This window comes from Macadamia integrifolia, unplaced genomic scaffold (genome assembly GCF_013358625.1).
Source record: "Macadamia integrifolia cultivar HAES 741 unplaced genomic scaffold, SCU_Mint_v3 scaffold478, whole genome shotgun sequence".
Classification (NCBI taxonomy): domain Eukaryota; kingdom Viridiplantae; phylum Streptophyta; class Magnoliopsida; order Proteales; family Proteaceae; genus Macadamia; species Macadamia integrifolia.
The window spans coordinates 267,051-289,827 of NW_024870462.1; the positions used below are offsets into that span (position 1 = coordinate 267,051).

Genomic DNA, 22,777 nt, shown 5'->3' on the forward strand with positions numbered 1-22,777 from the left:
TTATTTTTATACATGAGTGTAAGATAGCCAGTCACGCGCCCCATTGGTGTTATTCCCTAACGTATCATATACTAATGGCATACCGCATACGGCATACCTATCCCTCCCCTATGTTGCTTTAATCCAAGTGCATCAACAAGGAAATTATCTCTAAGAGGTTTTCCCATTCCATATTCCTTTTAAACAAACGGGGCCTTAGGTTTTGGGGCAAAGACGGAAAGTAGATTTTGTTTCTCTGAACTGTTCCCCTGACTCTGATTACCTATAATTGTTCTTCGGGTGCTTCACAATGAAGCCCTAAGCAGGGGAACTCATTTTTTCAATACAAATGAGACGAGTAGCAAGAGAGCCGCTGTTAAGCCCCTCTTGATCATAAAGATCTGCTCTTCTTCCTGGCACTGAAGCATGAACGGAATCACTTGTTAATCGGGACTGGTGAGTTCCATTACTGATTACTTCTTATTCCTTCTCTCGTCCCATCAACATTCTTTCTTTATTGAAAATGCTTCATCTTCTTCCTGAAAAGCTTCAATAAAAATACCCCATTTGTTTGTTCTGTGTTCCTTTCAGCAATGTTTCGTTCTCTATGTAGACAACTATGTTATTTTAGTAGGGATACGGATTTGACATTCACCATTTTGGCCCTTAAACTAAACCCATCTCTGAAATATATCTCAACAACAACAACAATAACGAATTCTACTGATCGACATTCTTTCACGGTCTCTTATCTCATTAACTCTTGTGGGTTGTCTGAACAAGCTGCCATCTCTGCATCCAAGCGTGTTCACTTCGTCAATTCAATAAAACCTGATTTAGTAATTAGTCTTTTCAGAGACTATGGGTTTTCGAATGCCCAAATCACCAAAATTATTAGGGTACACCCGAACCTACTCTTATGTGATACAGATAAAACCCTTAAGCCCAAACTCGAATTCTTCCGTTCAGCAGGTGTTTCATCCCTTGACCTTGCTCAGATCATCTTTCGGGATCCAGGGACCTTATTACGTAGCTTAGAGAACCAAATAATTCCTTCATTTGAGTTCCTTAGGGGTTTGGTTGAGACCAATGAAGATGTCATCAAGGTTTTCAAAAATTTCCCCAGGAATTCTATGTGGGCTATTAGGAATTATATGGTACCCAATATTGCGGCTTTGCAACATCACGGTGTGCCTGAGGCCTTGATTTCGATAATGATGGTGCATCCTTCAAAATTGCTTCGCAGACCTGAACGGTTTAACGAGATTGTCAAAGAGGTCAAGGAAATGGGTTTCGATCCTTTGGAAGCATCGTTTCTCTCAGCTGTCCGTGTGATAGCTGGATTGAGCAAATCTACCTGGAAAGCTAAATTGGATATTCTTAGGAAATGGGGTTGGACAGAAGATGAGATTCTTTCAGCATTTAAAAGGCAACCCCTATATATGATGTTGTCTGAGAAGAAGATAGTAGGAACTATGGACTTCCTTATTAACACAATGGGTTTGAAGCCTTCTGTTATTGCCAAATGTCCAAGTGTTCTCACGTATAGCTTAGATAAAACAATTATTCCTAGGTGTTCAGTTATTCAAGCTCTGCTCTCAAATGGACTGATTGAGAAGGACTTCAACTTAGCCACTCTGGTAATAAGCTCGGAGGAGTCTTTCCTTAAAAGGTATGTGACAAAATACAAAGTTCAAGCTCCTCAACTGCTAATGGTATATCAAGGTCAGATTGATTGGAGGAAATGCACTAATTGAAATTTTTAATGGGGCATGCTTTGGTAAGGAGTTGAAATTGTATATTCTTTGCAGCCTTTACCTTATGAATGCACGTAATTTTAGTTCCATATGTGCAGCTGGAAAAATGAGAAAAATTGAAAAGGTAAAGAACAGTAGAAGGAATGCTTCTAAAATTGTTCCTAATTTATTTCAGTTCTTCTGTGGTAAATGATAAGGCTGGGCTAAGGAACGGGAAGATGAATATGTGACCGGGCTATTGCCTTCTTTTAAACTTTTTTCAAGTTCTAGTGGGTCAATTTTTTTAGTCCATTGTCAAGTTTTTATTTTTATTTTATTTTATTTATTTTTAATTATTTATTTATTTTTATTATAATCTCCTAGTCAACTTCAGCTTGTTTTAGATTTACTCTAAATGTTTTGCACAACCCATCTTGAAAGCTTAGCTAGGTTACAGCTTGGGGGGGCCGTGCTTCTGAAAAGATACCAGGAATTGGTTTTAAACATTTAAGTCTAAAATTTTCTCATGCCTAACCTCTTGTGCATATCCCTAATTAAAATGTTCACCAATGGTGATGAACTCTCATTTTTTAGTTTACTTGGTGATGATGATTTTTGTAGGTTCAAACACATGATTATAGGTTGTACTTTGTAGCTGGGCTGGTTGGGATGATGAAGTACCATATTTGTAGAATTTTATCTTTCTGTGTTTGTTGATTAAAGATTACAGAAATCTCAAAATCAAAACATTAATTTTTAGCCTGTCTGGAGAAACAAAGATGCATCAACTTAGTAGAATAACATTTAACACTAAGGCGTTAGCTTTATGAATATATTTGTTTAAAATGTTTTACTTTCCTTGCTTTGTGATGCAATGATAGCAAGGTCTTCTGGCCCTATCTGTCATCTAAATTCGTGGTAGAGTTGCTAGCAAGGGCAAAGATTTCCATTTTCATAGCTTTGGCTGCAGCTGTAGAGTTTTTACCCATTCAGGGGAGGGGGGCTCTGCTTGTGTATGTTGCCCTTGAGTTCTAGTGTTGTTTCACTATACCCTAGTTGAGTAGTTCGTGGTCTAGTTTTTCTATTTATCGAGTTCTCTTGAAGTTCCTCACTGTTTGCTTACTTCAATTCTCATGACATCATCATCTTTAGTTTTCTAATCCGACTACATATGCTTCAACTTCTTCTGTTTGGCATCCTACTGTCTGAAGATGTCAGAACCCACATCCATGGTGCCAAATGGCATTTTCATTTAGTTTGGATCCCACAATTTCAGGATGCTGATGGGGCAAATTTGCTCACATCCGCTTCTTCTTCCTGGTTTTGGTATTTGCAGATGTGTGTCAGTTCAGTGGTGCTCTATGTCAATTTACTCTCCACTGGGCTCATCCCTTGCTTTGTCTGGTGCGCATGGCTAAACCACTCAGTGCCAGGTTCTTATTGAGCTGGTCAAGAGGAACCAACTCCTTCCGTTTGTTTCTTTTTTGTTCTTGCCAATGTGTGTATCTACTCTTTGCCATGGCATGTCATACTTCCCTTCCCTCTGCCTTCGTCTACACATCACCAGGCATATGTATATCTACGTCAGCAGCATCATATTGTTCCTCTAAGGGGAGGTTGTTTCTCCAGTTCTTCATTGAACTCATCTCTTAAATCTTTTCTTGTGCACCTTTCTCTGGATATTTACCTTCAGGACAAAAAGTTTTGCTCCCCACTAGGGAAGTGTATGAGCATTGCTTCATGTCCTTGAATCCACCTCCCATGTGCTCCTTCAGTTTGTGTTCCCACCACAGTCCATCTTGCCACAATATTTACATTGTGGTTTTTGTTTATCCTTACTCAAGCATGTATCATTGATGCAGTTAGGCGTATTTATACATTTTATTTTAATTTGTTAATTTTTTTTAATCGATCTTGTTGCTAGGAGGAGTGGTAGAAGTTGAGTTTGCTTATTATACAAATTTCCTTTTAATACTGTTGATAAAGTAATAGAGTTAGAGATAAGTCAAATTAAATTTGAGTTTCTGAGTAAGATTAAGGTTCTTTTGTTTAAACTCTTTAAATAGCAGTAGAATTGAATGAATTTGGGTTGCCTGCTGATTGTTCTTCTTCATCTATTCATACTACCAGGGTTGTTCCTTTATATATATATATATATATATATAGATATAAATATATTTTTTTTTTTTGGGGGGGGGGCTCTCCTGGTAGTGTGGCCCCTGAGCCAGTGTAGGCGCCAATCACAACACACATAGAAGCATAACTAGGGGTGGGGTTTTCACATTCACGGGGTGGTCATTTTACCCCTTCCCTTTTGTGTCTAGGCGCAGGCACCATCATTTTACCCCCTCCCCTTTGTGTCTAGGCACAGGCACCATGCTCCCCGGCAGAACAGTTCTGTTACCCTTAGTTTAAACCTGTTTGTACGTAGGCACATTTCCCTTGAATGGCATATTTTGCTCATGGTGTAGTGTCCATTTTGATATAGAGTGGGTCATCTCATTTCCAACCCTTCCAACAAATACAATTATGCAGAAAATGCACTTCAGGAGCAAAATGTCTTCAACAATAGTACAAATACTAAAAGGGGGAGTAGAGTGATGTCAGGCATTTAATCAGCACCTGACAATCTGAGTAAAGCATAACACGGGGGAAGGCCAATCTAGATAGCGAACGAGGGTCAAACAAACAGCCAACGCTTCACCCACCACAGCCAGCATAAGCACAAAGTGATCCGAGACAATGAACCCTGCTAGCTTTGAAGGATCCTAAGCAATACAGTCAACACTAGGGGTGTCAATTCCTAAACCGAACCGGTAAAACCGGTCGGACCGAACCGATAACAACCCGGACCGAACTGAACCAAACCGAAGCCTTATTGGTTCGGTTCGGTTTCAAGTATTGTAACCCCAAAACCAAACCGAATAGCACCGAAAACCGGATGAACCCGAAACCAAATCGAAACCGGTTCAAAACCCGGACCGAAACCGAAACCAAACCGGTAAGAAACCGAAACACTCCAAAATTCATTTAAAAAATTAAAATTTGAATAGTTTTATATACATTTGTATGAAAAATCGAATTCAAACTAGACCAAAAATCAAAACCAACCCGGTTACAAATCGATTTAAGAAATCAAAGTTCAACAATTCATCATTTGGTTGTTTCCTAATGGCTTCATACCGGTTTAAAAAACCGATCCAAACCGAAATGAACCTAATAAATCCAAACCGGTACCAACCCGAACCCAAACCGCACCGAAATCGACACCGGACCGAAACCGATAAATCCTTATTGGTTCGGTTTCGGTCTCTTCCAAACTCACACCGAAACCGGTGGAACCGGACCGAAACCGCACCGACCCGGACCGTTGACACCCCTAGTCAACACCTAAAGCTTTCTGTCGAGAACCAGCCACATCTTAGTAAATGGAACAAGTCCATCAAAGGGGGTGGGGGTTGGGAGGGAGCTCCAAACCAGATCAACCAGAGACCTAGCTGGGGATGGCCCCAGGAAAAGAGAAAGAACCTCATTGATGCTTCTATTAAATAAATTTACCAAGGAATGGAATGGAGGGATAGAAGCTCTAATGCAACTTGCACCTTGCACCTTGCACCTTGCACCTTGCGTTACGCAAATTTCAAATTTCCCACAAGGTAATAGCATGGCAGCAAAGAACATTTGTTTATCCTCATTAGAGGAGTGAAACACCTGTCCCCACCATAGAATCCAGTTAGAGATGAGGGGATTTGGGTTATATGCAACCCAAGAGATGGTAGAAGTGAACCATGCCTAATGGGTCAGCAGACAGTATAAGAGCGCATGCTATACTGTTTCAAAACCAAGACCACATCCAAGACAAACATCGAAGTCAACAATTCCACGATGCTTGAGATTTATCACCGATAACACCTAAGCAGGTCTTTCACACAAAAGATTGCACTTTGGGAGGGATCTTAGAGCTCCACACAACTTTCCACACATTTTTTTTGGAGTAGCTCAGCCTTTGCTGCAGATATGAATTTGGAAGGAGATTACTGGGCACCCAACCTATAAGTAGATTTAACAGAGAACGCCCAGATCGGTGAAGACCTAGGAGGGGGCACAGTGGTCATTGCATGCCCCCTGTATTTTTGGTGTGAGCGGTGAGGGCCACCCTCAGACAGAAAACTTTATCACCAAAGTGGTGAATTTAGAAGTTGCACCTTATTTTTAATTGTCCCTTGTTATTTTCAAAAGTTATTTAATGCAGTATATTTAGTGTAGGGGTAAAAAAGAGTTTTCAAATGTTAAACATTATTTAATGAAGTATTTAATACAATTTTTTTATTGAAATAACAAGATCTATCCTCATTGAAAAAAAAAAGTATTAAAAAAGAAATCGTTGTTCCATCCTGTGACCCTGTACCCAGACATAAGGGTGTGCAAATTTCTGCCCACCCCTGTGAAATAAAAAAAAAAAAAAAAAAAAAGATCCCATTCATGTTTTTACCCCTATGCTTGCTTTAATTGGGCGTCACACTGATGCAAGAGCCACATGACCAAGCAACGATATCTTCTCCAAAAGTATTATACTACAAGGGTAAAATAAACAAGGTTATAATTTTATTGTAATCAACTTTTGTTACATCAAAATTTTCCCATATGTTTGAATATGAAATGGAGAATGCTTCACCGGAACCCAACACCTTCAAATCTCATGAAAATGGTAAAATAAATATAATTTTCTCATTCCTTAAATTCCAACCACTCGCACACCCCTGAAAAAAAAAAAAAAAACCTCACCCGATCAAAAATTCAAAACCCCCCTTGATAAAAGGGCCTAAGGTGTTCCAATGGTAATAAATGTCTCCCAGTTAGGTTGAACTTCAAATTTCAATCAAGGGAAAGACGGAATTGATTTTGTTTTCTTTAAACTATTCCCTTCGCTCTAAATTAACGAAGTGGATATTTGAAATTGCATGCACATACCTCTTTATTTTTTATTTTTGAATATAAAGAGAAATAAATGTGTTAAAGAAAACAAATAAATATATTGTCCAAATTACAATTAGATAAGGTTAATTTCCTAATCATTGTCTGATAAGTGAGGTAGGCTACAAGAGAACCACTAGTAATCGGCGATGGTTTTTTTATGTTTTTATTAGAATTACTTATTTTATCTGGTAGTATAAGAACATAGTTGCTGCTCTCATAACGAAACCTAATCCTATTTCCTGTGATTATAATTATTAATCATTGGATTTTTTATTTAAATCTTCATCTTATTAACTCTGTATCCTCAACTTTTGATTACTGCCCTAATGTTTTGATTAAGATTATCAGTTGCCTTCTTCCCTTTCCCTTTGGACGTTCCTATCTTGACGTGCACAACAATTTATGATTTCAAAAAACAAATAGCATGTTTGGCGTATCGCATCCTTTTTAAAAGGAACATTGTTCTAACTGCTGCAAATTTTTTAATGACAAAAAAATATTGAAGTGGACTCTCACAGTGTTCTCGAAGGTTTGAAGCTTGCATGGGATCAAGATTGGGGTATTTTGAAAGTTTGGCATGATTCTAATGAGATGCATAACTTGACGAAGAAGTCCAGCTTTTGTGAATGGCCATGGAACAATCAGCCTTAGTTCTAGGACTTTACAATTCAGTCAAGATGGCCAACTGTTGCTTCTTTCCATCATACGAAGTCATGATTTTGCTTAAAACACTTGGCTTGTATGATAATGCATAGAAGAAGTGGTTTCTAGTTAACCGAATTAAATGTAAATATTTTTTATTACATAAATTATTGAAATTTTAATTTTCCATTTGAAAAAAAAAAAAAAAAAAAAAAACCCTATCGCCAAAATGTCTTCTATCATATATGAGAGCCCATAATACATACCTCCCTTATTTCATGGTTTTCTCACAATACCCTTTTTGAAGACTCAATATTCCACACTAGCGGCGGAGGGAACCCTCCCGGCCTCCCACCAAAATACTAGTTTGAATAGGAACTTTGCCATACGCAACCTCTCTGCGCAGCCCATCCGCTAGAGAGGATCTGGATCCCCTGGATAAGTGTTCTTCCGCTTCATAATGAAGCCCCAAAGCAGGCGACGTCAAGAGAACCTCTGCTAAGCCTCTTGACCATAAAGATTTGCTCTTCTGCTAAGCACTGAAGCATCTACCAGATCACTTGTTAAAATAATGACAGGTGAATTCATTACTAAACGTACTACTTTTGATTCCTTCTCTCCTCCCATCAACAGTTTTTCTTTGTTAAAGAATGCTTCTTCTTTCTGAAAAGCTTCAATAAAAATACCCTATTCTTTGTTCTGTGTTCCCTTCAGCAATGCGTCGTTATCTATTTAGAAAACCATGTTATTCTAGTAGGGTTACAGATTTGACAGTCACCATTTTGGCTCTTAACCTAAACCCATCTCTGAAATCTATCTCAACAGCAACAACAACAAAAAAGACGACAAATTCTAGTGATCGACATTCTTTCACAGTCTCTTATCTCATCAACTTTTGTGGATTGTCTGAACAAGCTGCCGTTCCTGCATCCAAGCGTGTTCACTTCGTAACCTCAAAAAAACAGACATAGTAATTAGCTTTTTCAGAGACAAGGGTTTTCCAATTCCCAAATCACCAAAATTATTAGGGTATTCCCGAACCTACTCTTATGTGATACGGATAAAACCCTTAAGCCCAAATTCGAATTCTTCCGTTCAGCAGGTTTTTCATCCCCTGACCTTGCTCGGATCATCTTTCGTGATCCTGGGACCTTATTACGGAGCTTAGAGACCAAATAATTCCTTGAGTTCTTTAGTGGTCTGGTTAAGACCAATGAAGATGTCATCAGGTTTTCAAAAAATTACCCAGGAATTCTAAATGGGCTATTAGGAATTATATGGTACCCAATATTGAGGCTCTGCAACATAACGGTGTGCCCGTGGCGTTGATTTCGGTAGTGATGTTGCATCCTACAACATTGATTCACAGACCTGAACGGTTTAATGAGATTGTCAAAGAGGTAAATGAAATGGGTTTCAATCCTTTGAAATCATCGTTTATCACAGCAGTCTGTGCGATAGCTGGATTGAGCAAATCTACCTTGAAAGCTAAATTTGATATTTATAGGAAATGTGGTTGGACAGAAGATGAGATTCTTTCAGCATTTAAAAAGCAACCCACATGATGTTGTCTGAGAAGAAGATAGTTGGAACTATGGACTTCTTTGTTAACACAATAGGTTTGGAGCCTTCTGTAATTGTCAATTGTCCAAGTGTTTTCACGTATAGCTTGGATAAGACAATTATTCCTAGGTGTTCGGTTTTTCAAGCTCTGGTCTCAAATGGACTGATTAAGAAGGACCTTAGCTTAGCCACTCTGGTAGTGATCTCAGAGGAGTCTTTCCTTAAAAGGTATGCGACAAAATACAGAGTTCAAGTTCCTCAACTGCTAAAGGTATATCAAGGTCAAAATGGTTGGAGGAAACACACTAATTGAAGATTTTAATGGGGGCATGCTTTGGTATGGAGTTGAAATTGTATATTCTTCACTGTCTTTACCTCATGCATGCATGTAATTTTAGTTCCATATGTGCTTGTTTTGTGCAGCTGGAAACTTTTAAGAAAAATTGAAAAGGTAAAGAACAGTGGAGTAAATGCTTATAAAATTGATCCCAATGTATTTCATTTCTTTTGTGGTAAATGGTAAGTCTGGGCTAAGGAACGGGAAGATGAATATGTGCCTGGGCTATTGCTTTCTTTTTGACTTTTTTCAAGCTCTAAAGGGGGGGGGGGGTGTCATGTGGTTGGTCAATTGTTAAACGGTCTTTTTATTCAAAGTAATTCTTTTTTATCACATATTCAACTTCAGCTTGTTTTAGATTTACTCTAATATTTTACACAACCCATCTTGAAAATTTAGCTGGGTTAGAGCTTTAGGGGGCCTGCTTCTAAAAATATACCAGGAAATGGTTTTAAACATTTAAAGTCTAAAATTTGTTCATGCCTAACCTGTGCATATGCCTTAATTATACATGTTTCCTTGTTCAACTGTGGTGATATACTCTCATTTTTTAAGTTTTCTTGGTGATGATGATTTTTGTAGGTTCAAACACATGATTATAGCTTGTGCTTTGTAGCTGGGCTGGTTGGGAAATGATGAAATACCATTTTTGTAGAATTTGATCTTTATGTGTTTGTTGATTAATGATTACAGAAATCTCAAAAACAAAACATTCATAGTTAGCTTGTCTGGAGAAACTAAGATGCATCAGCTTAGTAGAATGACTTTAACACTAAGGCATTAGCTTTATGGGAATATTTGTTTAAAATGTCTTACTTTCCTTGCTTCGTGACGCAGTGACTGCGAGGTTTTCTTGTCCTATCTGTCATCTAAATTCGTGGTAGAGTTGCTAGCAAGGGCAAAGCAAAGATTTCCATTTTCATAGCTTTGCCTGCAGCTGTAGAATTTATACCCCTTCAGGAAAAAAAAATTAATTAAATTAAATGTATAAAAGTCTATGTTTGTGTTTTTTTCCCTTGAGTTCTGGTGTTGTTTCACTTTACCCTAGTTGAGTAGTTCGTTATCTAGTATTGCCATCTATTGAGCTCTCTTGAAGTTCCTCACTGTTTGCTCACTTCAATTCACATAGCTGAGAGGTTTTACTGAAGGTATTGAAGCTGAGAGGTTTTGCTGGATCAAATCTTAGGTGTTCTTCAAGTTCATTGGTAGAAACATCAATTGGAGTTCTGGTTTCTATTTCACCTGGTTAATATGCTTCTGTAAAATCATATCGATAACTAATTCGAATAATGTATTGTTGGGTAATTGTTTTGCCCTTTTAGTTGGAGTAAGGTTTACGTAAGTTGTATTGTTTGTTAGTTGTTCTAGGATATACGTATATCTATTTGATTGAGAGATTATTTCCCTATCAGTTTTCAATTGGAAGTTCTATATTTTTTAGTCCTTGGACATGTTAGAGCTGGATTGAATTAATTCTGGACACCACTGATAGGACAAAGTAGTTTGATTGCTTGTTTTCCAAGTTTGTTCCATGCAGAGGTTGAACCACTATCAGTACGAGCTTCTTGTTGGGCTGATCTAGATGAACCAACTCCTCCCCTCATTTCTCTTGCGCTCTTATTGTTCTTGCCAATGTGTATATCTTCTCTCTGCCATGGTATGCCATACTTCCCTCACATCCTCTTTTCATTGCACATCAGCTGGCATATGTATATCTACTTCAGCATCATCATATTGCTACTGTACATGAGGGTGTTTCTCCAATGTTGCTTCATTGAATTCCTCTGTTATCTTTTTCTTATCCACCATCCTTTAGATATTATCTTCAAGTAGGCAGGCATAAACTTTTGCACCTTGATAGGGCATTATGAGCATTGTTTGACATCCTTGAAACTACCTATCACATTCACTTTCAGTCTTTTAGTCCACCATGAATATTTAATACTGTATTTTTTTGTGGATTTCTACCCAAGGGCATGTCATGTCTTTCCCACCACTGCCTGTCTTACACTGTTGAATTAATACAAAACAAATAGACTAACATTTCTTCCATCCAAGGAAGAGTTGTCTAGGCGTCGCTTAGGCTGCGGCACCTTGGCATCCGGGCGGTTTTCCAAGGGCTGGGCATTGGCATTCCTTTCTTCCTTTTTCTTTGTAAATTATATTTTTTTAAATATAAAATAATTCATTTTCTGACATTTTTATTGAGTGTCGTATGTTATTTACAGAATACATGGGATCAGGTCCCTTGTGTATTTAGAAAAACAAAAAAAAAATGCCTTTTTTGTCATTTTTTTTTTTTTTTTGGGTGTAAAAATATATTTAACAAAGCTCAGAACTCGTTCCCCAACCCCTCCCCTAAAGAAAAAGGTAGAAAGTAAATGATGGAGAAAGCTCGACGAAAAAAGCAACGGCCTATCCCTGCAATTGAATCAAGCTGGAAGGGAGATCCGAAGGGGATACATGGAAAAAGGCAGCCAAAAACAGTCAGACACCGACCCTAGCCGACATAAGGAATGATTAAAAGGACCACACCCCTACTAACCCCTTACCACTTCTACTTATTCTTCTTCATCAAAAGAAAAAAAAACAGCACAAAACAATCAGTCACTTGTGCCTACTCTTAGTAACTCTGGCCATCTAAGGAGTGCGGGAACGTCACAGAGCTAAGTTGGCCTTGTTCTCACTTTGATATTTGGGAGGAAACACCCAAATCCTTTTTTGACATTTTAGTTGAGTGTTGTATCTTATTTACACATTTATGTATGATTCTTTGCCTACTCCACTTCCCAATACAAATTATTTTGAAGAGATAAATCCTTGCTTGGGCCCTAAGCTGACCTATGTAAATTTACGAGTTCAATTCGATTATTCTTTCCTATTCATGTGATGCATATTTGTCATCAAAATGGGTTTGTTTTATTAGGAATAAGCATAGGGTTGGATTGTATACATGTTGGGCCTCTAGTCCATGGGTTCTTAATGTAATAGGCCACTTTAATGGGCCTAACCATGGTAGTAAGTCTGCATACATGATTTCCCTTATTAGGTAGTTTATTTCTTTAGCTATTAGTTAGTGGAAGCCACATCAGCATAGGCTATCTTAGCTGAGTTTGGATATGGGATCTACCATTCCAACGCTTAATTCTTATCTTTATTTGAGTCCACATCAAACTTAAGTCATAGTCATGTTGAGAGTCTTGAGACTTGAAGTTTGACTATGTTTTGAGTTAGTTTCCTTCTTTATTTCAGTTTTATAGTTAGTTTAGGATACCTTATTAGTTAAGGATTGGGTTAGGCCTTTCCTTTTAGTGTTTTAAATCTATTTATTGAGTTATGTAAGTTTGTAAGGGAACCTAGCATTATACACGAATTTGATAAACAAAGTTGCTGCTTTTGCTGCTTTCTCCCAATGAAGAAATTGCTTGTGTTTGATCAAGATCCCATGTGTTTGGTCAAGGAACCCTTTGTGTTTGATCTAGTTGAACCACCTTCCAAACAGTGTGAAGCCTGGGTATTATTTTTTTTGTTATTCTTATTGTTCCATCATCTTCTTCATCCATTTACAATAAGTATTCTTCTATTTTTCTGCAACTATAACTTTTGCTTCCCAAAGATCATATGCAGCACTTTTTTTTTTTTTAGATTAAGCAATTCAACCATTGGATCATCTTAAGATTTTGATCACTTGTTCAAGAACCCTAACAGTGAACTCTTTTTGAATTTGGAGGGGTTCTGACCATCGGACTTGTGATATTCCTGTTTTTCCTATTTCACTATTTAGCCTTTATTTACTACTGTTTTACCAACAGAGCTACTGTTTCGTACCTGAATCAATTCTAGTTTCTGTTTTTCCATTTTAATCTGAACAACTGAGATTATTACAGATTTGGTTGTGGCATTGACTTAATTTCTGACTTTGTTTTGACCTGAGGAAATTATTATGTTACCTTTTTTGGTTGCTGTGGTGTTATCTCTTCATTAAACTACTGTTTTCTCATCTGTTAGTCACTGTTATACATCAGAATTCAATCTGATTCTCTTTCAGCTATTATCATGAATTTGTTTATTGGGTGGGTAATTGCATATTTACCCTTCTCTTAGATCTGCTAGGATTGTTCCCTATGATCTGAACTATTCTTTGTGTAAGATCTTATTATTTGGCTACTTTTTTGATTATTCAAATACAGTACTACATTACCTAGTCTTAAAAACCATCTGACAGGTGTACACATGGAATCATGTTCCCCCATGTGTTAAAATGAAAACCATAAAAATAAAAAGGAGAAGAGAAGTTGAAGGCTGGTGAACTCTGTTCGGAGGAATCTAGCTACTAATAGCTTTGCTGCTGCTTCTGGAGGCTTCTTCCTTTCCTTTGATCTTATATATATATATATATATATACATCTATATATATATATTTATTTATTTTTTTCTCCCTTGCTTTCATCTGCTTCTTCCACCACCTTCATTCTTTCTCTGCCCAGTTCTCCTTTCCATTATTTTTCCTTTGGTTTTTCAGACAAATGGAGGCCATCAGGGTTGAAACTTCATATGCATGGTCTGTAGAGGGCAGGGAACTTTGCACCACTTAGACTGCCTTGGGACCTTCTCTCTTTATCATCGTAGATGATCTGGTGAACCACTCACTGTCCATGTTTCCTGTAGAAATAAGATGTGTACTTGTCTAGTATAATTAAGTATATGTAACTAAGCAATGCATGTCAAGTTGATGTAGATACACACCCATAGAACGATGCATTCCCATCTGTGTGTCCGGACAATGATGAACCAGATCCATGCGCTTGGAATGCATGTTTCTATGTTTCTAATTGAGGATATTGATTGCGTTGAAACTGTTGGGCTATGTCTCTTTCCTTTTATTTTTATTATTATTATTATTATTAATTTTTTTTTTTTTTCATTTATCCCTTTTCCCTTCTTTTGTTTGGACTATTCTTATTTTGTTTTGTATGGATACATGTTTTCTTTTTCGGGTAATGGTATGGATCCATGTAGCCGGCTTCATTAAGTTGGGGTAAGGCTGAGTTTATTGTTGTTGATGTCGATTACGGTGGTGCATTTATAGTGTTAAACGAATTCTTATGTATGTTGAGTGTTTCTTGTTTGGGAACGTAGCCTACGCCACCCAGAAACTCCCAATGCATACTCTCAGGAATGAATAATCTAGGTGGTAGAGATGTCATTTCAGTTGGAGAGAGAGAGAGAGAGAGAGAGAGAGAGAGAGAGAGAGAGAGAGAGAGAGAGAGAGAGAGAGAGAGAGAGAGAGAGAGAGCCAGCAAAGGCGACGTTCTCAGACCTGAATTTGTTTGAATCTAAGCCCAAATTTGGCCCAACTTGCACCCCTAGGTTTTCTTAATTTTCTTTGTTAATAATACTTTGAGAGTAGAGGATAAAAAGAGCTCTAATAGCTAATTAGTGATGGATTATTAATAGATGATAATCTATTTAAGTTGAACACACGGAAAAAGGAATCATACCAATGGATAATTGATGGATTATTTGTGTTCATCCTCAGCATTACAAGACCCATGGAAGTGGGTCACCAAGTAGTTGGACTGACTGTTGGTGTCATGGGACAAGACGCAAAAGTGAATTATTATTAATATTATTATTATTATTATTATTATTATTATTATTATTATTATTATTATTTGTGCTAAGGTGGGCCCACTTCTATGGTGGCTCAGAAGGGATTAGGCTCGGATTTGGCTCCCAAGGGAAGGGAGGTGGGGATTTGGAGTGCTTCATGGTGTGGGAGGGGAGTAGGCTATTGTTGTCATGGTATAAGTCACAAAGTGAATTAATTTTTAATGTCATAACTTCATTATTAATGGATTAAATTGCCAATAAAAAGTAGTCCCATTTCATATGGTAATGACCCTCTTTTTAAAGACTTTAAGGCATCATTTGATAATGTTTCTTCTGTTTCTAATCTCTGAAAATAAAAACGGATTTTTTGGTGTTTGATAAACCTGTTTCTCGAAACATTTTTTTGCAGATATAATGTCACTAAAAAACCCAATAGTATTATTGGATTATCAAAAGGGAGAAGGGGTTTGGTTGTCTCTTTTTAGGTTTATATAGTTGAGAGATTTATCGGGCATAGTAGTTTTTTTTTTTTTTTTTTTTTAAATTCGTTTTTAGAAATGGCGAAATAAGTAACCTCGGGTTAGCGCAGTTGGCTTGGAGGGGACATGGTACTCGTCCTCAGGAAGCGAGGTTACGTGATCAAATCTTCTCCGTTGCACCTAACTTCTTGGGGTCATTGCACGAGAATTTACAATTCTAGAAACGATTTTGACGAAATAAGTCCGACTTATTTTTAGAATTATAAATAGGCATAAATTTTGATTTATGTTTTCAAAAATGAATGAAATAGAACAATTTTATCAAAAGTTTTATAGATTGTTTTTATTTTTTAAAATAATAAAATATAAAAATAACACAAACGGATGTTATCAAACGATGCCTAAGTTGAACACATGGTCTGACTTTAGTTTCCTTCATAATAGATGTATGGAAGTGGGTCACTAAAAGTAACAGGATTGGTTTTGTTGTCATGGTTTAAAAGTCACGGAGTGGATTGACTCTTATGTTAGGTTCATTATTAATTTGACTCCGTTGCCTATAAAAGTAGTCTCATTCACACGGTAATGGTCATTTTCTCAAGGAAAGTAGTCCCATTTAATATATGGTAATGATTCATTAAATATCCTGATCAAAAAGTTCTTAGACAAAGTCTACATTCTTATCAATGAAAGTGAAAGGAGAGAAATTTTCTGCATTGCAATGGAAAATGATTTATAAATTTTGGCAAAATATCATTGTCACAAGTGTGCTGCTTTTCTAAGCTCCGGTAGATGAGAGTTTGTTCTCACTGTTGGATAGAAAGGACATATGGTCTAGATTAACTACATATTAAAAGTTCAAAGATCTAATTCAATCAAGGGAGAAAGAACACTGCCATACTAAAATAGGGAAAACAGATGCGTGTAGGAGAATCTTTAGAGCATGGGGCAAGAGCAATGAGGTCTTCTTGCACCCTCCTATGTTGGGTGTAGACAACCCTAGAGTGACATGGTTCTGCACATATGTATCAATACTCTAGCCATTGCCGTGTACTCTCTCGACTTTGAGTTGGAACAAATAGTATATATTAGGAAAAAAACCATGAAAATGAATGGGTAAGATCTATCTTGTGACTTCCAAAAATGTCACAAATTGTTATACCAATAAATACATTTTGATTTTCATATTCATTGAACCTACTAGGCCTCCCCAACAAATTGAGAGCCCTCTTATTTTATTCTCTCTCTTTGGAGCATTGCTGGTGGAACCCATCACAGCAAGCTTTATGTGAAATTTTCTCTCAAGACTTCGTTGACCGTAAAAGCAAAACCTACCACATCCTATTCCACAATAGAGTCTGGATGAAGACAGAGAAAAGAGGAGAATACTGATTCTTTAAAGATTGAACACTCGGGTATGTCTTCTTCTCAATACTTTCATGCTTAAATTGCAACCAATGAGACTATTACACTCGATTCATAAACCCAACTCTTCTTCCTCCTGCTACTCCTACTTGTCCATAACCTCAAATTTTCAGTCTCTCTAGCTCCAATCATCTGGTTGCAACTGGGTTTTATCATGACACTAATGTCCATTTGCACTATTAATATTAATGCCATTCTTCTTCTTCTCTGGTGCAGCAGCTGCATGAGCTTGGCATATTCACAATCAGGAGGATCAAATGGAACAGATCGGCTAGCCTTGTTGGCTATCAAGGCTCACATAACCAATGATCCCTTTCATGTTGTGAGCTCCTGGAATGACTCTGTCCCCTATTGCGAATGGTCAGGGGTTATATGTGGTGGTCTTCGGCATCCAAACAGGGTCAGAGCCCTTCATTTACAGTCCAGTGGGTTGGTGGGGTCTGTGGCTCCAGAAATAGGAAACCTCAGTTTCCTTCGAGAGATTTGGCTCCAAAACAACAGCTTCCATGGCAAAATCCCACATGAAGTAAGCTTTCTATTCCAGCTTCGTTATTTAAGACTATACAACAATTCCTTTGAAGGGGAAATCCCACCAAACATATCAAGATGCTCCAACCTTATACAACTCAGTTTAGGTTCCAACAATATTACGGGGAAAATTCCAGTAGAACTTGGTACCTTGTTGAAGCTTCAACTCCTTTCATTCCGTAAAAACAGATTGATAGGACAGATCCCACCTTCCTTTGGTAATCTTTCATCCCTTCAGACCATTTCTGCAGAATTGAATGATTTAAGTGGAAGTATTCCAGATTCCCTTGGCCAAATGACAAGATTAACATTTTTAGCTCTTGCTGGAAATAAGTTGTCTGGTACTATCCCTCCCACTATATATAATCTTTCTTCACTCACTGCTCTCGATGTTGGTTTTAATCAACTTCAAGGAAGTCTTCCACCAAATTTAGGCCTCATTCTTCCTAATCTATTGTGGCTTTCAGTTGCAGTAAACCAGTTTCATGGACCAATTCCAATTTCTGTGTCCAATTTGTCCAAACTCCAAGTACTTTTAGTTGGTGAAAACAGTCTCACTGAGAAGGTGGCTATTAATTTTGGAGACCTATCAAACCTTGCTAGGCTTTCATTGGCCTCAAATAATTTGGGAAGTGGAGAGGCAGATGACTTGAATTTTGTCAACACATTGATCAATTGTAGCAGTTTAACACTTTTGGAGCTTGAAAGTAATCAGTTTGGTGGTCTGCTCCCTATTTCCATAGCAAACTTATCAAACCAATTGATAGATCTCTCTCTGTCAAAAAATCAAATATTTGGAGACATCCCAGTGGAGATAGGGAACCTTGAAAGCTTACAATTCTTGGGCTTGGCTCACAACTTATTAGAAGGAAGTATTCCAACTTCGATTGGGAGACTTCAAATGCTAAGTGGACTTGAATTAGATGTGAATAGATTGACAGGGTCAATCCCTTCTTCTCTTGGAAACTTGACTCAATTGGTTGAGCTCTATTTAGGATATAATCTCTTGCAAGGAAAAATACCTTCAAGTCTTGGAAAATACAAGTATTTGTTAGCCTTGGGTCTTTCCAGTAACAGTTTCAGTGGCATCATCCCTAGAGAGTTATTTGATCTTTCCACATTAGTAGAGCTAAATTTGAGTAGAAATTCTCTCTTTGGTTCTCTACTTATGGAAGTAGGTCGACTGATCAATCTTGAAGTCCTAGATATTTCTGAGAATATGTTGTCTGGGGAAATCCCTAGCAACCTTGGTGCTTGTACACAACTAAGTGACATTCATATGGATAGTAACTTATTTCAAGGATCTATACCATCATCTCTGCGTTCTCTAAGAGGTCTTGAACATTTAGATCTTTCACGCAACAACTTTTCTGGTTTTATCCCAAAATATCTGGGCACATTTAAGTTTTTACAACAGTTAAATTTATCATTTAATCATTTGGAGGGTGATGTATCAACAGATGGAGCCTTTAGAAACTTGAGTGCAATTTCAGTCATTGGAAACAATAAGCTTTGTGGAGGTATACCAGAACTTCATTTGCCAGCATGCCAAACTCGAAAATTAAAAGAAGATGGAAGACCTCATGTTTACAAGCTGATAGCCATCATATGTGGCTGTGGGGCCTCTCTGTGTTTGATTTTTATGGCATTTTTTTTCATTATCTATTGGAAAAGAAAAGAAAAGAAAGAATCCACTTTACTTTTAATAGAGGGCCATCATTTTAAGATCTCTTATGCCGAACTCCTTAAAGCTACTGATGGATTTTCTTCTACAAATTTGATTGGAGTGGGGAGTTTTGGTACTGTGTACAAAGGAGTTCTCAATCATGGGGAAACTATTGTTGCAATAAAGGTCCTCAACATCAAACAAAGAGGTGCTTCCAAGAGTTTCATGGTTGAATGTGAATCCCTTAGAAACATCCGGCATCGTAATCTTGTAAAAATCTTAACATCTTGTTCAAGCATTGATTTTGAAGGCAATGATTTTAAGGCTTTAGTATATGAGTTCATGCCGGGTGGGAATTTGGAGAGGTGGTTACATCCACATGCAAATGGCATACAAGATGAACAAAGACATTTAAATTTTGTTCAAAGATTGAATATTGCCATCGATATGGCAATAGCATTGGATTATCTTCACCACCATTGTCATACGCAAATTATTCACTGTGATCTAAAGCCAAGTAATATTCTTCTTGATGGTGATTTGACTGCACATTTGGGTGATTTCGGGATATCAAAAATTCTTTCAAGAGTCACAAATATATCTCAAAATCATACGACCTCAATAGAAATAAAGGGATCTATTGGATACATTGCACCAGGTAATATAACGCTTTTATTGATCTAGTTTAATTTTTTTCTCTTCTTTCAAATGTTGTGACTGAGCTTACCTTAGTATGATGAAACTAATATTTGTCTTACCTATTTCATTGCCAAACCTTAAGGCATAATCACTATTTTCATATACATTCTTGACATCGTTAGCCCCTTCCTAAAGAAAAATAAGTTTAATATCATAAACAATTGAAGTAATTATATGCCCCTTCCTAATGAAAAATAAGTTTTATATCATAAACAATTGAAGTGATTATATAAAATAGGGAGATGGTTTCATAAAAGGCAGCATGGCTTATGTATAATAAAATTTTAGTAGTTGAAGTTTTGAGTGCATCTTTTCTTACATTAATCAAATCATACTGTGGTTTACTGAACAAAAAATGCATATATTTTGTGTAGGGATTTTTAGTTTTTCCTTTACATAGATTAATGTGGTCACATGCCACATTAAAGTCATGAAATCAAATTACTTGGATATCATACCATCAAATGATCTATTGGATTTAGATCCACAACCATAGACATTAGGAGAGCCTATGTTCTTTGTATGAGTACTATAAGAATAAATTTGAAGATTCCCTAACCTCTCTTGGGATGCATATATATCATGTGATGTTAACCTTGCTCCTATTCTCACTAGTTAAAAAAATACTAATATTAAATGTATAATTTACAGAGTATGGTGCAGGTGCTGATGTTTCAACACATGGTGATGTCTACAGTTATGGAATTCTCTTACTAGAAATGTTCACGGGAAAACGACCTACTCATGAAATGTTCAAAGATAACTTTAATCTTCATTCTTGGGCTGAGATGGCTATGCATGATGGAGTAATTTCTGTAATTGACCCATCACTTCTCTCCATGGAAGAATATGAAGAAGAGGCAACATCAACTATAACTACAATCACTGGAAGTCAAAGATCTATGAAGGATAGAGTGCAAGAGTGCTTTAATTCACTTATTAGAATTGGAGTTGCATGCTCAGCTGAATCACCATGGGTTCGAATGGACATAAATGATGTGGTCAAAGAGTTACATTTGATCAGGGACATTTATCTTGGAGTTGGCACTCATCGAGGAAGATGAACTATAATAAAGGCTATGACAGTGGTAAGTCATTATTTCCTTAAAAAAAATGAGTTTGTTGTACTTGTTGATGAAGTTGAAACTATTTTCCCTCTACTTGAGTTAATTGTGATTTTAATCTTGCGATTTGGATAACAGGAACATGGTGTGGCTCTTTCTTTTTTTGGGGGTGGGGGGAGGGGAGGGAAGGGGCTTTATTACTTTGGATGGAATGTTGTACCTTAATTCATTTTCTAGTTAAACTTTTGTAACCTTAATGGATCTAATTTTCATTTTGACTAATGTTATTGTAGTATTTTATTTTAATATTATATTCCTTGGCTCTTCAACTAAGGCCTAGGTCAGAAATCAAAATGTTTCATATTGATTTCAATATGACGACCTAAGTTTTAGCAAATTATCAATTGAGAAGAGAAGTTGATTCTTCCTTTTCCTCTTTTGTTTTTTTGAACCGCGGCTATAGCTCAAGGCCTACATCTATTTAGGCATTACATTAAGCGCCGTTAAATATAAATGTATATTAAAATCTAATAAAATGTTAATTATATGATAGAGAGGTCCGTCTAAACTGTTGTGTGATCGAAATAATCCTTTAAAATTAAAATCTAAAAATAAAAATTATAAAACAGTCTTACAACCGATTAAGATGCATGTTATGGAATGTTGACAATTAAAAAACATTATATAGATAAACTTAGTGTAATTGAGATAAGTATGTTGAGATGGATGCGTGGTGTCAAACTAGGAAGGATAAAGTAAGCAATAAATAAATTTAAGCTGATATGGGAGTAGTCTAGATACATGATGGTTACGAGAAAGTCGTTTGAGGTGACATTACCTTATACTCTTTTTATTTATTTTTAAATAAATGGTGATATGATCATAAATAACAGAAGCCTTTAGATGCTTCAATAGAGATAGTGATTTGATTTAATTTAAAGGAGCTAGTCCTAAATGGAGTTGATTAGAGGGTAAGAGAAATAAATGTATTAAGAAATATATTGTCCGAATTACAATTAGATAAGGTTAGTTTCCTAATCATTGCCTGATGAGTGTGGTAGGCCAAAAGAGAACCACTTCATTGTTAGGCTTCGGCCAAAAAAAAAGAAGGGGAGGGGAAAGTATCATAGATACCCCTTTTAAGACTCAAATTCTTGCAGAAAACTACGAAGCCTATATTTTTTTCAAATCACTCCACCTACAAAAAAGTAATCGACGATAGTTTTGTAATGTTTTTATTAGAACTACTTATTTTATCTGGTCTTATAGGAACATGGTAGCTGCTCTCAAAACGAAACTCATATTTCTATTAATTATAAAAGTTAATCATTGGATTCCTGATTTAAATCTTCATCTTGTTAACTCTGTATCCTCAACTTTTAATTACTGTTCTAATGTTTTGACTAAGATTATCAGTTACCTTCCTCCCCTTACCTCTATGGACTTTCCTATTTTGATATGCACAACAATTTCTGATTTCAAGAAACAAATACCAGATTGGGTGTCTGGCATCCTTTTTAAAAGGAACTTTGTTCTAATTGCTTCAAATTTTTTGATGACAAAAAAGCGACGAAGTGGACTCTTGCAGTGTTCTTGAAGGTTTAAAGCTTGCAAGGGATCAAGATTGGGGTATTTTGGAAGTTTGGTATGATTCTAATGAAATGCATAACTTGGCGAAGAAGTCCAGCTTTTGTGAATGGCCATGGAACAATCAGCTTTGGTTCTAGAACTTTACAATTCAGTCAAGATAGCCAACTTTTGCTTCTTTCCATCGTCGAAAGTTTTGGTTTTTTTTAAACACTTGGCTTATATGATAATGCATAGAAGAAGGGATTTCTAGTTAATTGAGTTAAATGTAAATATTTTTTACTACATAAATTGTTGAAATTTTAATTTTTCATTTGAAAAAAAAAAAAAAAAAACCCTCTCACTCTTATATAATATATGGGAGCCCATAATATATACCTCCCTTATTTCAAGGTCTTCTCACAATACCCTTTGTAAAGGCTCAAAATTGCACACTAGCAGCGGAAGGAACCCTCCCGGCCTCCCCCCAAAATACTACTAGT

General features: G+C 36.7%; 2 protein-coding genes and 1 pseudogene across 3 annotated transcripts; all 3 read left to right on the forward strand.

Moving 5' to 3' along the window:
- The first annotated feature begins 428 nt into the window (after positions 1-428).
- On the forward strand, positions 429-1,870 carry LOC122068888 (transcription termination factor MTERF5, chloroplastic-like). The gene has a single exon (XM_042632800.1). The coding sequence runs from the start codon at positions 573-575 to the stop codon at positions 1,734-1,736; it is 1,164 nt and encodes a 387-aa protein (XP_042488734.1). The 5' UTR covers positions 429-572; the 3' UTR covers positions 1,737-1,870.
- Positions 1,871-7,644: 5,774 nt separating this feature from the next.
- LOC122068885 (probable LRR receptor-like serine/threonine-protein kinase At3g47570) lies at positions 7,645-20,955 on the forward strand. 2 transcript variants are annotated; one of them, XM_042632796.1, is made up of 5 exons: positions 7,645-7,912; positions 10,772-10,891; positions 16,968-19,603; positions 20,296-20,732; positions 20,847-20,955. In XM_042632796.1, exons 3-4 carry the CDS (start codon positions 16,975-16,977, stop codon positions 20,706-20,708), a joined length of 3,042 nt encoding a protein of 1,013 aa, XP_042488730.1. In that variant the 5' UTR covers positions 7,645-7,912; positions 10,772-10,891; positions 16,968-16,974; the 3' UTR covers positions 20,709-20,732; positions 20,847-20,955. The 2 variants fall into 2 exon arrangements, with proteins under 2 accessions (XP_042488730.1, XP_042488731.1); XM_042632797.1 differs by lacking the exons at positions 7,645-7,912; positions 10,772-10,891; positions 20,847-20,955 and adding an exon at positions 15,734-16,741 and having other exon boundaries at positions 20,296-20,840.
- LOC122068896 lies at positions 7,919-9,567 on the forward strand (annotated as a pseudogene).
- Positions 20,956-22,777: the final 1,822 nt, after the last annotated feature.

Coding starts and splice junctions, on each gene's coding strand:
- LOC122068888 (XM_042632800.1), top strand. CDS start 573: ATGTTTCGTTCTCTATGTAGACAACTATGTTATTTTAGTAGGGATACG.
- LOC122068885 (XM_042632796.1), top strand. CDS start 16,975: ATGAGCTTGGCATATTCACAATCAGGAGGATCAAATGGAACAGATCGG. Junction 19,604..20,295: donor TATTGGATACATTGCACCAG/GTAATATAACGC, acceptor TATAATTTACAG/AGTATGGTGCAGGTGCTGAT.